We start from the raw sequence: 15,555 nt of genomic DNA on the forward strand, positions 1-15,555 counted from the left end.
GGGGCTGGACATAAAGAGAGCTGTGCATAAACAAATGCCCGCAAACCTCAATGAACTGAAGCAACGTTGTAAAGAAGAGTGGGCCAAAACTCCTCCACAACGATGTGTGAGACTGATAAAGTCATACAGAAAACGATTACTTCAAGTTATTGCTGCTAAAGGTGGTTCTACAAACTATTGAATCATAAGGTGTACTTGATTTTTCACACATGGCTTCTCCATTTTGGCTTTATTTTTGTTAAATAAATCATGACACGGTGTAATATGTCATGTGTTCTTGTTCATCTGAGGTTGTATTTACCTAATTTTAAGACCTGCTAAGGAACAGATGATTGTTATTATGTCCTGATATGTAACACCATAGAATTCAACGAGGGTGTACTTTCTTTTTCACACAATTGTACATGTAGATCGGCAAATATTGCGTGTAAACACAAGCACACCGAGAACTTTGGATTGTTAAAAAATATCTAAATGATCTTCCTCAGCCACGTTCAGTTGTCAGGGTGTTGAACGTAGCCAAGCTCATTATTGCTTCATATTGCCACATGTTCCATTTTATTTATGTGCTTTTGTACTGGCTCTCCTTTGTTCTCAGAGCCAGCATACAGGACGTCTTGCACTTTAACGGTTCATGCCATCAGCCGCTACAGCCCGGATGTATTGAAGAACCACTCGGGGGTGGCCTTGCCGTTGGCGTTTCTGGCCATGCACGCAGTTTCTGATGAGGAGAAAGAGGATTCAAACCTTTGGAAAGAAGTATGGCAGGAAAACGTGCCAGGTACAAATAACACTTATTGGGTTGGTACTGTCAGCCTGGAAAGTCCACACAACACACTCGTTATACACTTAAGGAGTGTGAACCCTGTATACACACACATTCATGGGAAAAGATAAAGCAGAGAGAGCACAAACTCCATAGAATAGTACTTTCATATAATCAAAGAGATGCACATAAAATCTCACTGGCAAACAATGGATGCAAGTCTGCAAGTCGTAGTAAAATGGCTCAGTTTGTCGGTGTCCTCCGTTGGGTAAGGGGCGTGCAGGGAAAATTCCACCGTCCTTCTGTCATACCACGTGTCTACATCACAATGCCACGGTGCACCAGAACCTCCCACCAATTCAACCACTGCTTCCCTACTAGCTTCCTGACTCCCTACTCGCTTCCTGACTTTCAAGGGCCAATAGAGAACTACCCTTACGTGTTTAGAGGAGACATCCTCTTGGGGGATGGCGGCAGTGGGAGGGAGGTAGCTCTCTACTAAATCCTCTTATTCCACAGCAACCATAGCGTCTCGTTGCTATGGCAAACTCTGTGCCTAGTTGCCCACTCTTTAAGATCAAAAGGAGAACAGGAGATACTTGTATAACACAATAAAATAACACTTTGTTAAATTCAGAATTCAAACTATTTTGTTACATCCAAGTATCATTTCAATGATAAAAAATGTAATTGTTATATTAGTTTTGGTATGGTAACATGCATATAACATATTTTTTTAAAGTTATAATTATAAATAGATACAGGGGGTCCTCGCTATACAAGGCTCTGTTATCCGTGGATCGGCTTAGCTGACACCAGATAATGCATTCTGCATTCCGCTGAACGCATTATCTGCTTGTTGGAACGGAATAACATTGAATCCGACAGTCCGCTATCCGTCTGCGGGATGGATTCCGGCAGATTACAGAGGACCATCTGTACTTAATTACAACATTTTCAGTAGCATGACTATTTTTATAACGAACTGTTATTCTGTAAATCGTAAAAAATAATAATAGTATAGATAAACAAAAAGTATCAATTGAAGAGGGGAAGAGTAAAAAATAAAAAGGGGGCTCTGTTAACCAATGAAAACTGTACACATTGTCTTCCAGATTAAAAAAATAAAATAATAATAATTGTGCGTTTCAATAAATCTATTTTTAATATTTTTCTATCAAGTCTTCTGGAGTGCCATTTTTTCCCCTGCATTTGGAAGATCTTTTCACATTGTCTTGCATACACTTAAAAGAAAATATATATTCGTAAATTAAATAAAAGCCACACAATAAATCAAAATATGCTTGCACTTATGGATATATGTTATGTATACTGTTAACCTATATACTACATTAACTATAACTGAGTAATAATTACGGGAAATGTCACTGCAATAGGAAAAAAAAGCCTACTCAGGAGCAAGAAAATATCATCTCCATACTTATGACAAAGATACAGTATTTATGATCCCTAAAAAAAGCTGGCCAAATAAATATCATAACCAACAGAAAAGATACCCTTTTGAATGCACTCAAAATTATATTCCTACTCTATCAATTTGAGTGCATTCAAGAGGGTATATTTTCTGTTTGTTGTGTCTACTCATCCCTACATCCCTTTTTGCACCAGATGATATTTCCTACTACTATATAATTGTGTATTACTTTCAAGCTGATGCTGGAGCTTCCCTTCTTCCCCCCGTTCCCTTGCTTTACAAATAAATATCATTTAAGCCATTTGGAGATGGGGGTTTAACTTGCGTATCCAAAATTCCGAATGTAAACTTTTATTTTTTAATGCAAATCTAAAAAAATCTGTGTCCACCCCTATTACCATATGTAACTGTTTTGTTGAAACATATGTACATTTCCTCGTATAATATTGTAAAATAAAAACGGATGGGTAAGAGGAGGCACCCTGTCCCAGCTAGCTTTCAACCTGACAATGCAGTCTGAAATTAATTGAATATACAGTTAATTGAATATAGAGGGGTTTTGCTAGTGACCAGAAGTGCAGTAATACTATCAGATCATCACTGTTTTATGGGACTATCAAATAGCTTCTCTTAGAAAAATATGATAATTTGATACTCCTATCTCCTCTGCTGCTCTCCTCACCTACTTTTCTGTCTAATTACTTGAAGACATTGGTTTTTCTCTTTTTTGGAGGGGTGGGAGGGGTGTGCTTATTATTGATGCATAAAAAAATGTTGTGCTCCTTTCTAAGTAATGTTCTCGTCACACAGGGATTTTTTGTCTTGCAATAGACTTTATTATTACTTGTTTAACATACGCAGGAAGTATCGGCGGCGGCATTCGATTGTATATGAAGGAGTTGATCGGTATTACCCAGAAGGCCTTGCAGTCGCCATTTTGGAAAATGAAGGCTCAGGGGGCGGCTGCCATTGCATCGATTGCTAAGCAACAAACTGGATCTCTAGTCCCGCCTCACCTGGGAATGGTTGTCAGCACTCTGCTGCAGGGGCTGCCTGGGAAAACATGGGCAGGGAAGGTACTGGAAATTTACCCTAAATTCCTCCCCTTCCTTTCATTAGGACCCGTCTAAGTTTGGTAAACCCATGCATCTCTAGCTGGCTTTTTACCTCGTTTTTACTTTTCCAAACTGCACCTACGGTGTATAAATGTATCTTCAATACGGGTGGTTACAAAATAATTATTTCTTTTTTTTAAAGTAAACATGTATTTAGGTTGTTTTAGTTTAAAGTGTACTGATTACACAACACAATATAGACACGCCTTAAGCCAGGGGTGGCCAACTCCTGTCCTCAAGCCCCCCCCGTACCCCTCCCTTTCCCCAACAGGTCAGGTTTTCAGGATCTGACCTGTCGGGGGGCTTGAGGACTGCAGTTGAGCACCCTGGCTTAAGCCATACAACATAACATGAAGGATGCATCTACGTATTTTCCCTACAGAAAACCAGCTGTTTGCTGAGAGAAGACATTTTTTTTATTGTAGAGTTCTTTTTATGTACGTTATGTTTAAGGGTCACCTAATCCAATCAGTGTATCCAGTATTAACGGTGTGACCCTTTACACATGTGGTGTGAAATGTTCCTCCAAGACTGGGGAAATGCATAATTACTTCAACGGCGTCAGAATTGTAAAATCATTGTACATCATTGTACATCATTGGACCCAATGTGTCATTTGGAGCAGAAGCATGCTATTTTCAGTTCCACAGACCCTGTTATTCACGAGATAATTACAGTTTTTGGTGCCTGTGTTACCCATTCGTTTGGCGGCTTCCTATAGTCCCGCTAGACTTGGCGGCCATATTGATTCTGTTGGAGAGCGCACTGGCAATAGTGAAACGCTGGGAGTGACCGGAGCTCGGATCAGCTTGGTTCATTTAAAGAAAGAGGGGGGGGGGGGGGGGGGGGAAACACATTTGAATAACTAAATTTTCCTTGAGGGATTGCTGCTTGACCATAGTTCACATATAATTCTAGGATCAGAATGACCGTATGTCTGGCTGTTATAAATGGCTACTATAAACAAACACAAGCAGAGCCCAGTGCTACATCCAATGGCAAAAATACACAGTGAAATCCCTATATATCTCTTGAATAAAAGGGTAATTTAGTTTAACACTTTGGCTAAAGCATTGTAAGCCTGTGAGCCCCTTCAAGGCATGACCACAATTCACAGGTCCTAACACTGATTAAAATTCTTAATAACCTGTACAATGCTAGGAAGAATGATCGTAATTGATCTGTCATAATCAGCTGCATGGTTCTAAATCCTATTGAAAGTCTTATTTACCGGGACAATACCAGGAAGAATGCTCTGTATTAGATCTGTCGCAATCAGCTGCATGCAAAGACCTGTGCATATGGAAAGTGGGGTGGGACGAGCTTTAAACCTGGGTGGGGGGTGGGGGGGGGGGGGGCAACCTCCAAATCAGCTTTGACCAGCTGGACAAAGTTAACAAACACACACACATACACAGTAACCTCATTTAAAGCTGCAGTTCAGTCAATATCCTGCATGTTTGTTTTTTTTAATAAATCAGTTCTGTAGTAAGAAAAAATACTTTTAGCATTTTCTGTTTTTAAAAAAACAACTTTGAAAGACCAATTTTCTTGTATTCTATTTTAACAACCATTTGCTAAGGCACTGCCCATACATGTCCTGTCACAAGCTCTGGCACACCCCTTTGTCAGCCCTGCCCTCCCTCTAGCACATGTCAGTGCAGGAGTGCTCATAAATATTCATGAGCTTCCACTGCCAGTCAAGCAGATTATAAACAAATGCCAGCTTTTAATATGTCACCAAATTTCGACCTATCAATACATGGAAAACGAATTGAGCTGCAGCTATACTGTTCTTTAGGTAATTAGAGATTGCACACATAAAACTATTGAAGTAAAAAAATAAATGTAAAAAAAAAAAAAAAGACTGAACTGCAGCTTTAAGCCCCAAAAGTTACCACAAAATATATATATATGTGTATATAAATGTCAAAAAGGAGTGCTACTGAGCATGACAATATGTGTGTGTTTGTTATAAATGGCACCTGTTTAAATACACATGTTTCAATTGTGTGTTTTATGTATTCTTTGTTATAAGCAGTTGCAATCTGTGTTTGCTGCCAAGTCATTAATTTAGATATAGCATACGATTGCGGTTTTATGGTCATTTTTAACTGGGCATTTTCTTTTAATATAACTTTGTAAAAAAAAAATAACTACCTTTGTTTTTTTGAATGCTGTAGAAGTACATGATTGTCTGATGTTTGCCTATAAATGTTGATATACTGTATGCACTTTGCACCGCCTATTATTATATAGGCTCTAGAACCTTTTCTAAGTACAGCTTATACGACACTATGCACCATTGTGGTGAGAGGATTCTGGGATCCCCAGCAATGAAGACATGGAATTGACAGGCTAGTGTAGAAACCTGTAATCTGGTACCAAATCAATAAGTCCACTGGGCCTATTTCAGCGGAGATTCTTTATCTAAACCTACCTTCTCTTCAAATAAATATACTTCGCGTTCTCCCACTTGCCCATACTGATCATTGTGTTTCTCCTACAGGAAGAGCTAATAAAAGCTCTCGGAATTGTGGTTTCAGCTTGCAGGTAAATATGAATAAAAGCTATTTGAGCGTCAACCTTCACAAAATCACGCATGGTGAATACACACAGCCTGGTTGCACAAACGAAAAAGTTTTAAAGTAATTTCCTTCTATGCTAAGTTAACAGGGCTAGTTCTAACCACCACATAGGTCTTACACACACATTTCTTGGAAGTGAGGCGCGTGACAGACAGATGACCTGAATTCTCGGAATTCGATAAGTAAAACCCTTAATATTGCACAAACAGTAACCCTATTATCTCAGCATACTACCATCTCGGTTCGGGGGGGGGGAATCCCTATGAGTGAGAGCTGTTTATTTTCTTTTAACCAAGAGAAAACAAAGACAGCAAAAACAAAAAATACCTGAATTTAGCCAATGCTTCTATATGAAAGCGCTAAATTATTAGGAGAAAATTATGTATCCAAATAAGTAAAAAAATAAAAAAAATGCTTACACACAGTCTTTATGCTCTAAAAATTGCAAAGACGGGTGACCTTTGTAAAAAATGAAATAAAAATAAAGAAGCTCCCTGTTTGTAAGTAATACAGTTGTGGTATAGGACTCTGGATTTGTAAATATAGTTATTGTACCCCCTGGCACCATCACACTTTGACCCTTTGAACCTTAAATCGGAAGCCAATAACCTGCTCCAAATGGATCGTTACTATTACTGGTGAAATCTCTTTTTTAAAAAAAAAAATATATATATATATATATATATATATACTGTATATATATATATATATATATATTTTTTTTAAATGCGGTTAATAGAAGTATGTTTGCCAATTACCGCAGCACTCAAGAGGCTGCAAATCACAACTGTGAAGCATAAGGAGAAAAGCGCTCCAATTTTCATCATTACCACCAATAATCAAAAACGCCAAAAAATGGTGATCCACCTAAACATGGTGATGCTATCAGGCAGTGTCCCCCATTCCCACACATGAGAGGATCCCAATAACAGGGTGAAAAAACAAGGGACAGACCCCTACAGGAACACACGCACTTAAAAGCCAGTGCTAATAACATTGAAACCCAGAGCAGCTACAGTTGAGCCAAAAAATACCACGGTACTTTAGCTTACTCCTCAACACAATACAAACATAAACTGTGCAACAACAAACCCTAATGCATTACAGTAGACATGCATCGTAATAGAATGAAGCCAGTGGTCGACACACCCATTGAAAGATGATAAAATGAGCACTTACAGTATCACACAATAGAACAGACTGGATCTCCCTGGTGACTTGCCACCAATCCAGATAATCTGCTTCAGCGCCATGTTCGTGGCCGGCACCTGTTCTGTTCCATTGCTTAATAAGGGCTCATTGTATTCTTTTTAACTGTGAGTGTGTGAGCTGGTGAACGTAGCCACAACCATCCAGGTGCTGGCTCCCTTCTTCCTGAGTGTTTGAGTGTGTCGCCATCATGGATTAAAAAATCTTCCCAGAAGGCGATTCTGGACCAATTGCACCTTAGTTCACCTAAACCTGTGTGCCTGTCACTTATGTATGTGTGTGTGTGTGTGTGTGTGTGTGTGTGTGTGTGTGTGTGTGTGTGTGTGTGTGTGTGTGTGTGTGTGTGTGTGTGTATGTATGTATGTATGTATATGTTTATTTATACAGCACCATCCATGTATATAGCGCTTCACAGAAGTAATACACAGGACATACAGTACTAATATAACGGATAATGGGAATAAGCACTTCAGACATAAAAAGTACCAATAGGAAAGGGATCCATGCCCCGAAGAGCTTCTAGTTCTGAGCAGCTCGCAGGTTTCCCAGCAGTGTTTCCCCGTAACCCCGTGGAACATTTTTGAATGCTATACTTAAAAATACTTTGACACAAAAAGGAAAACCTCTGTAGTGTCAGTCGCCAATAGGGTAGGATTTTGTCATGGTGTTTTGTTACATTTTTCAAGCATTCCTGGGACACTAATGGACGCGGGGGGTCTTCGTAGCAACGCAAAAGTAGAGTGATTGTTTGGCCACAGAACTGCTCCCCTTCTGCTTTGATACATGGACCCTTTAATCTTTGCCTGTCATTGAGTAGAACGTATTTACAATACACTTCCCCTTATAGCGAAGAGCTGAAACAATCCGTCCCTGATCAGCCCAGCGTAGATGATATTGTGCAGGCCGTGCTGAAGGAGTGCCGAAAAGAGAATGTCCGGTACAAGATAAGCGCGCTAAAGTGTGCTGCAGACGTGCTGGAAGCCACAAAGGAGGACCACTTCCACGACTTGACGGATATCCTGTTTCCTCTCATAAAGAAGGTAATATGACGGAGAGACTGCTTTGCAACATGCAGTGGTGAATAGTGCCAAACACAACTGCTTTGGTCACACTTCCTTTCCATTTTAGCATGAGGGATCTGCTTAAAAAACATGCTTTATCCTTCTGTTCTTCTAGTATAAATATGACAACGGTTTGAATGCTGCCTTTAAGTTCACCATTTCGGTACTGCACTGCTATTTGTAATGTTTTATCCAATCTTTAACAGTATTATCAATCCACTCACTTAGGCTTTCAGTTTGGGTAAAACCAAATGGTGCTGGTGCTGGTGCTTGTGGAGAGGAGAAGCAAGACCTTCTTGCAAAGCAAACATTAAATTAGGAGGCGGTCGCTCTCCCATCCAGTTTGTAAATATGGATAGATATGATATCTTCTGTTTAACCATCTGCTGACAGAGTGGTCACTCGGTTTGTAATCGGATATTTGTGTCTCTTCTTCTCATGGGCTCCTTCCTACGAGTGTCAGTCGCGAGTGAGAAGCATCTGTTCTTCGTGTGTATCTGGCATTTAAAGCCATGGAACTTCCCATAGATACAAAACAAATCCTGCGACATTGGTAGGAGTGTGTCAAAAGGCCGATATTAATGCCTTGCCACAGAGCGAGAAATTGTAAGCCCACATCCATTGTAAGAGATTTGCTAACCACTCTACTGGTGTTTAATGCTGATCAGCGGAGAATGACACCTTAGACATGGACAATTTATTCAATGCATAGAAAGATTTTAAAAAAAAAAAGCTATTACAGCCAAAAATGTTTATACATCCCCATTTTAATCAGGTGCTAAGCAGGCCCCTTGTGTCTCTTCTTATAACTGAATTGCTCTCTGACACAAGACTTCCAAGGACCTCTGTGTATACCGACACGAAGACCTCTTTTGAGTTGTCTTTGAAGCTGCTTCCCAGTGCTGAAGAGTTGAGCTCTATTCAAATAAATGTGACGGAAAATGTCTTTCTATCTTTGTCTCACTACCTGAATAAGGGCCTAAGTGATACAACATGGCTTTGACGTGTTTAGCATGAATAGATGGCAAAGCGACACAAAAAAAGGAAGGTTAGACATACTGTGAGTTTTATTAAATGCTGACTGGCAAAAAAAGTACTGTTCAGATTTGAGCATCAAGGTTTGTGCTATCAAGTGACATAGGCATGAGGTCATTTATTTCGCTTTCTCTTATACGGCTCTGATGGATCATACTTTCTACAGAGTTCCCTGGAAACAGTTGGAGCCCGTTCACCAAAGGATGACGACGAAGATGAGAATAAAAAAGCAAAAGAGCTGCAGACGGCATCTCTAATGTGTGCCTACTCATCCCTGGGCAAAGCCTGGCCCAGGAATCCAGAGACCCAACGTGAGTTAACCTTCACAAAACCAACTCGGCTGCTGTTCATAACGCCACACTATGGTGTCGGCAACACCAACTGTGGGTATGCAGTCATAACCTTGGGTCTTGTTCAAGCTATTCTGCTTGTTAAAATAAAAGACATTGTGCAGTACAGTATTAACCCTTTCAGCAGTGAGGCAGCTCAAAATCGTTAGTTAATGTGATTTGGGTTCAAGTCGAGCCTGGTGATGTTTGTATAGCACATCTATGGTTGGGACGTTTTTTTTTAACTAGTACTTATCCTTCATTATACAAGATATTTTTGGCGTCCTAGTATACACGTTGTATTTGTTTTATAAAGAGCATATAAACGAGCGTTGTGTAGAGATAATACGCCCCACTATAGGTAATCGGAGAGGCAATGGCTGAGGAATACACCGCCTTTGCCTGAAAGGTCACTCTTTCTGCATAGGTAACAAATAATGTGAATGCTTCTGGATTGTGAGTAGGCTGTGAGCCATTTGTAATTAGCTTGGTAGACACAGTACAGTAATAGATAGACAGGGCCAGGTAGAAGATCTTTTGCACTCACATGTAAACACTAAAAGGATGCTCTGTTCATGCTCTCTTCATTGCTCTCTTCATGCTCTCTTCATTGCTCTGTTCATGCTCTCTTCATTGCTCTGTTCATGCTCTGTTCATGCTCTCTTCATTGCTCTGCTCATGCTCTCTTCATGCTCTGTTCATGCTCTCTTCATGCTCTCTTCATGCTCTGTTCATGCTCTGTTCATGCTCTCTTCATGCTCTCTTCATGCTCTCTTCATGCTCTCTTCATGTGTTTTGCTGCGAAAGGTTGTTACCGTTTTGAGGTATGCAAGTTAATGTGTGAGAGACTGAAACTCAGCACCTGGAAAGTCCAACTTGCAGTACTGCAGTCAATGAATGCCTATTTTCAAGGGTAAGTTCACTTATTCTGTAATTAAAACATCGGTATCTTTAACACTTTTATTATATTGACCACATGCGCCAATATGAATTCCTAACAAGTTCGAAAAGTATTAAAATCACATTATTTTTGTCCCTTGTTAAAATGGCAGCTGCTAAGCGTTTTCCAGGAACTATTGAATAATTTTGCCCTGAATGCTGCATTATCTTGTCAAATAATATAGTAATCTATATGTATTAATCATCTTCAGCCCTTGTTAATCCACTGCTGGATGAAGGCCCCCCAAATTATTTTCAAGGTATTGTGGTTGCAAGTAAATCTGGCTTAACTGGGGACTGTTTATTTGTTTAAATAAATGACATTATTTTTCTTATATTGCACTGCCCGTGTACAGATTGCTGTGCATACAATTTTACTGGCACAATGAGTCCCTGCCCCATAACAATCCAACTTCGGTGCCTGAGGCACAGGGAGATAAGATGACTTGTCCTGACACAGGGATTTGAACCAGGCTCGCCTACTTGAATATAGCACCAAAATCAGATGGTGGCGCTCTAATCACTCTTAAGTGAATGTGCAACTCGGTGATAATATAATAAATATCAAGACATAATAGGTGATTGAAGCGATAAAAAGTGAATATAAGTAAGCCTCTACTCGACCCTTCTTAAGACTGTTCCACAAGTCTCCTCCAAGCAATAGATTCCCCAACAAATCAGGGGAGCTGTGGCTATACCGAATGAAAGAAATAGAAAACTAGAGTATGGTTGTATAGTTGTGAATACTCCTGACGAAGCGGTTCGGTGAATGGCCAGAATCTGAAGATCGGCAGCTTCAAGCTCCCCCCGCCGGACAAGAATAATCGGAACCGGAAGTGACGTAACGGGACGTGGGAGCGCGCGACTGCGGACATGACTGATGCAGCCAGAGCCAGTGCACATCGGAATACCCACATCTTTACACATCTTCACATTGCCCCAGTTTTGGAAATGCTTGATTTAACGTCCAAAGTGTGAGTAGGAACTACTGTTCTGTATTTTTACTGGCATCACAACTATACTGCTCTATGTAGTTTTCTTTTTCTTCCATTCGGTATAGCCACTGCTCCCCGGATTTTTTAGACTCTATCGCCTACTAGAATGTCAGTGTCATTGCTTTCAGTCAGTGCCTTTACTCGCTCAGCTGCTCATTCAGCCCCAAGGATTACTTGAGTGCACTTATACCCCAGAATTAGGACATTAAAAACATCTGTGTTTTATATTCTCTTTATATGTTAAAATATAAAATCTAGAGACTATAGTTAGGGTGACCAGATTTACAAAAGTAAAAAACTGGACACCGCCCCACCCTCTGCAGCTAACCCCACCCCCGCCCTCTGCAGCTAACCCCACCCCCGCCCTCTGCAGCTAACCCCGCCCTCTGCAGCTAACTCCGCCCCCACTCTCTGCAGCTGCAGTTAAGCCCAGCTTCCGCTCTCCTCCTGCTCTCCTCCCTGCCGGTATCCTCCACGCTTTGCTGTCCCCCTTGCTCTGATGTTCAAAGCCGGGACAGTCAGAACAACCGGGACATTTTAAAGAATGTCAGGCAACCTTAAAAAACGGGACTGTCCCCGCTAAACCAGGACATCCGGTCACCCTAACTATAGTAGGATTTAGATGTAAAGTTCTGGTTCGCAGTTCTTGAAGTGGTTGCTTTGTCACCTATGTATGTTGAAAGATCAGAAATATACTTCATGTGTATAAAGAGCCATATTTACTCAGCAGCTCGACTCCCAAAGATGTATGCATAGGAGGAGTGGCTCAGTGAGTAAAGACACTGACTGGCACAGAGTTTGAAGCAGGGGAAGCTGGTTTAATTCCCGGTGTCAGCTCCTTGTGACCTTGGGCAAGTCACTTTATCTCCCTGTGCCTCTGGCACCAAAAACATAGATTGTGAACTCTACGGGGCAGGGACCTGTGCCTGCAAAATGTGTCTGTAAAGCGCTACAGTATACCAACTTGCTGCTAAATATACATGGAAGGTGTCTTATGGAGTAACATGGATTAGTTAATCTGGTCCTTCATGGCTCCATCACTTCAATGGGTTCTAAGGTATCCTCCAGCCCAGAAATTGGCCCATAATACTTTATTTGCTGTGTTGCACAAAAACATATTTTTGTTGTTTTTGCTTTTTCTTTCAGGTTGCTGCTTTTAGAAAGGGAGCATTCAGACAGCGCTGCTCTCACAGAAATCCTCACGGAAGCATGTCCAGCAATAGCACATTCTCTAGGTACATTAGCAATCCAAAATAATGCATTTGACTTATTTTTGGAATCATCTTATGCATGTATTTTTCTTCTCTAAAATGTGTTTTATAGAGAGCGAATTCAGAGGTCAACTCTGACCAGTTTCTAGTCTCTTCTGAAAGGACCTGGAACAGGGTGGCCATTCTCCCTCTGATCATAGAGGGCGTGTGGGGGCACTGGGATCGTTACCCCAATATCAGAGGGTGTTCCTCAGACATCGAGGAATAATTATTTACCTAGTAAGGGAAGTAGGCACTTCTTAGATCTATATCACATAAACATAGTGACTAGTCGCTCACCTAATAGTACAGATAATAAAAAACTTGGTGCACAGGGAATAATATACAACCAACACTTGAACAAGTGACCACCAGGGGTCACTAAAAGCCCTTGTGGTCACTTGTTCAAGTGTTACTTCTTAGGCCTTGGCCATGTTTAGCGCTTGCTGGCGGAAGCGTGCTGACGCGCTCTCCCGCTCAGCACTGAGCCCCTACAGCCGCAATTCGAGCGGCTTTAGTAGGGGCTCATCTGCGCTTCCGCGCGCTTGCGGAAGCGCAGGTCTTAGGGGAATTTTATATTCCCCCGCTTGCCGGCGCGACAGGACGGTCACGTGAGCGGTTCGCCCAATGAGGGCGAACCAGCTCCGTGACGTCACTGGCCCGCCCCCGGCCAGTGACGCGCCCGCCCCCAGCCCGCCCCCTGACGGCTGCTGACAGTGTGTGCGGTAAGCAACCGCAAGGCCAGGGAAAGCACCTGCTTTCCCTGCGCCTCAGCACGCCAGCAGGGAGCATGGCCGAGGCCTTAGATCTAATAAGTAAAACTCTCTTAGGAACAGCATTGATTTCATGCCATGGTCTGTCTTTTGATTCCATAACTGTGTAGCTGCTGTATGCATTATAATCCACATAGGACTCTCCAGGTTCTGTCCTCCAGAACCACTGTACAGGCCAGGATTTCAGGGCAGTACACACGTAAACAAGTTGTCTTCGTGTTAATGTTGAATTGTTAATGAGAGGAATCTTGAAATGTTGATGGCATTTAAAGTGGATTGATATTTTTTTTTTTTTTTAACAGGTTTGAAGCAGGGGGTCTCTGGAGCTGAATCGCGTTCATTTCAGCTCCAGGGACCCCCTGCTTCTCAAGATACTTACACCTGAAAGGGCTGCTTTGTCTCTTTAAAGGTCCCACAGGCCAATACGAAGCTGTGACGTCATCCCTTGCAGCTACTTATTGGCCCGTGTGACGCAGGACCGTTAAACAGAAGAGAGATACCGGCATCACATTCAGATGTATGTATCCCTGGGAGCAGGCGATCCCCGGGGCCACATGTAACGCAGCTCTGCACTGGGAACCCCCTGCTTCGGGGGTTACATTCTTCTTTATAATTAAGGCAAAGCTTCTTTAGGAACTCTGCACGAGGAGCCCCGATCTGTGTATTGTAAACGATTAACATGACACATTCTCTTCCCTTGCACTCCCCACAAAAAAATGCCCAAATTGTGGCATTGTTTTATTTCCAATTTCACTGGTAACGGAATAATGTTTTTTATTTTTATAGAAAATAAGAGCTATTCATCTGTAAGAGCTGAGGCTGTGTCCGTGTTAGAACTACTGCTTAAAAAACTTGAAGGTACGTTGATTATTTTGTCTTATCTATGAAATAATTTTTGCTAATTAAATATTTAAAAATGTATGGTAAGATCATACAGCAAATTTTGCTCTTGGCATGTAACACAACACAGGGATGCCTGTTCTAGAAACTATTAAAGTTGTATTTGCAAACAGTTTGTGCAATATATATATATATATATATATATACAGTATATATATATCTGTACTTCTTTACTTTTATTTTTTTCCATTATTTAAATTGAGTGGAATTTTAGCACAGGACTGAACCACTTCTACAATAATCCATATACCGTAGTTGGTTTTTAAATGATTCGCAACTGTAGGCTACAAGCCAGTTCAGTAAGGAAAACTAATTGTGTTACCCTTAGTGATTGGCTCAGCAGCAGCCATTTTGGAAAAGGTCAAAATCCTTGTGTAACAAAAAATGTAATTTCTTCTGAATAAGTCTATGTTGGGAACTCCCCCAATGAAGATAATTAAAGTAGGGAACCTGTTTTGAATTTTATTGGTTCATTTATTCTTCAATTTGATACAACATATCAAAGGTTGTGCTGCTTTACTCTGGTGAATTTCCTCAATTGATTTTCCCATCTTTTGTTAACTAGATTCTGAACAGTGGAAAAGCCTGAGTCTAGACAGCAGAGAGACCATCATTGCATCTTTATCCACCATGGAAATGGACAGCAGGCCTGAACTGCAAGAGAAGGGTTCCTTGCTGAAGAAAAAGCTAGAGAATTTAAACTAAAGTTAAAATCTGCGCCGTGTCCTTTGGAAACAAATCAACATGAGATTACATTTATTCTATAGCATGCATCATTCCATGGCCAAAATAAATATTTCCCTGAATTATCTTCTCTTGACCATTGTTGTGCATTTTTATAAGTAGGGTTGTAAGTACAAGAACTGTCAATACATTCATGTAATATTTCAATCGGGTGCAGTATTTATTTGGCCAACATCTTGTGGAAGTATACCGTTTAGGTAGAAGTGCAATTGTTGGATTCATTTTTCTATAGTGCATTGCAATTCATGACATCAGTACCACTCCATACTTTCAATTGGTGGGGTATGTTTTTGTTTAGATGGGCAAATGTTTTTCATTGTAAAAAGTTTGATCACCAATGTTTCAGAGATATCTGTTCTTGACTTCCCTTGGCAGCACACAAGTAGAAGATGATGCTTAAACATCTCTTGCAATAA

The 15,555-nt window shown here is 40.9% G+C and overlaps 1 protein-coding gene across 2 annotated transcripts in view; it reads left to right on the forward strand.

The window, feature by feature from the left end:
* The window catches only part of ECPAS (Ecm29 proteasome adaptor and scaffold), a 98,619-nt gene extending 83,410 nt beyond the window's left edge, over positions 1 to 15,209 (forward strand). For both annotated transcript variants that reach the window (XM_075594121.1, XM_075594127.1), the window contains exons 41-49: positions 599 to 781; positions 3,063 to 3,277; positions 5,826 to 5,869; positions 7,961 to 8,153; positions 9,376 to 9,520; positions 10,346 to 10,451; positions 12,619 to 12,707; positions 14,282 to 14,353; positions 14,961 to 15,209. In XM_075594121.1, coding sequence (XP_075450236.1) covers positions 599 to 781; positions 3,063 to 3,277; positions 5,826 to 5,869; positions 7,961 to 8,153; positions 9,376 to 9,520; positions 10,346 to 10,451; positions 12,619 to 12,707; positions 14,282 to 14,353; positions 14,961 to 15,100 — 1,187 coding nt within the window. In that variant the 3' untranslated portion in view covers positions 15,101 to 15,209. The remainder of the gene's footprint in view (positions 1 to 598; positions 782 to 3,062; positions 3,278 to 5,825; positions 5,870 to 7,960; positions 8,154 to 9,375; positions 9,521 to 10,345; positions 10,452 to 12,618; positions 12,708 to 14,281; positions 14,354 to 14,960) is intronic.
* Positions 15,210 to 15,555: the final 346 nt, after the last annotated feature.

The sequence above is a fragment of the Ascaphus truei genome, chromosome 1 (genome assembly GCF_040206685.1).
Source record: "Ascaphus truei isolate aAscTru1 chromosome 1, aAscTru1.hap1, whole genome shotgun sequence".
NCBI lineage: Eukaryota > Metazoa > Chordata > Amphibia > Anura > Ascaphidae > Ascaphus > Ascaphus truei.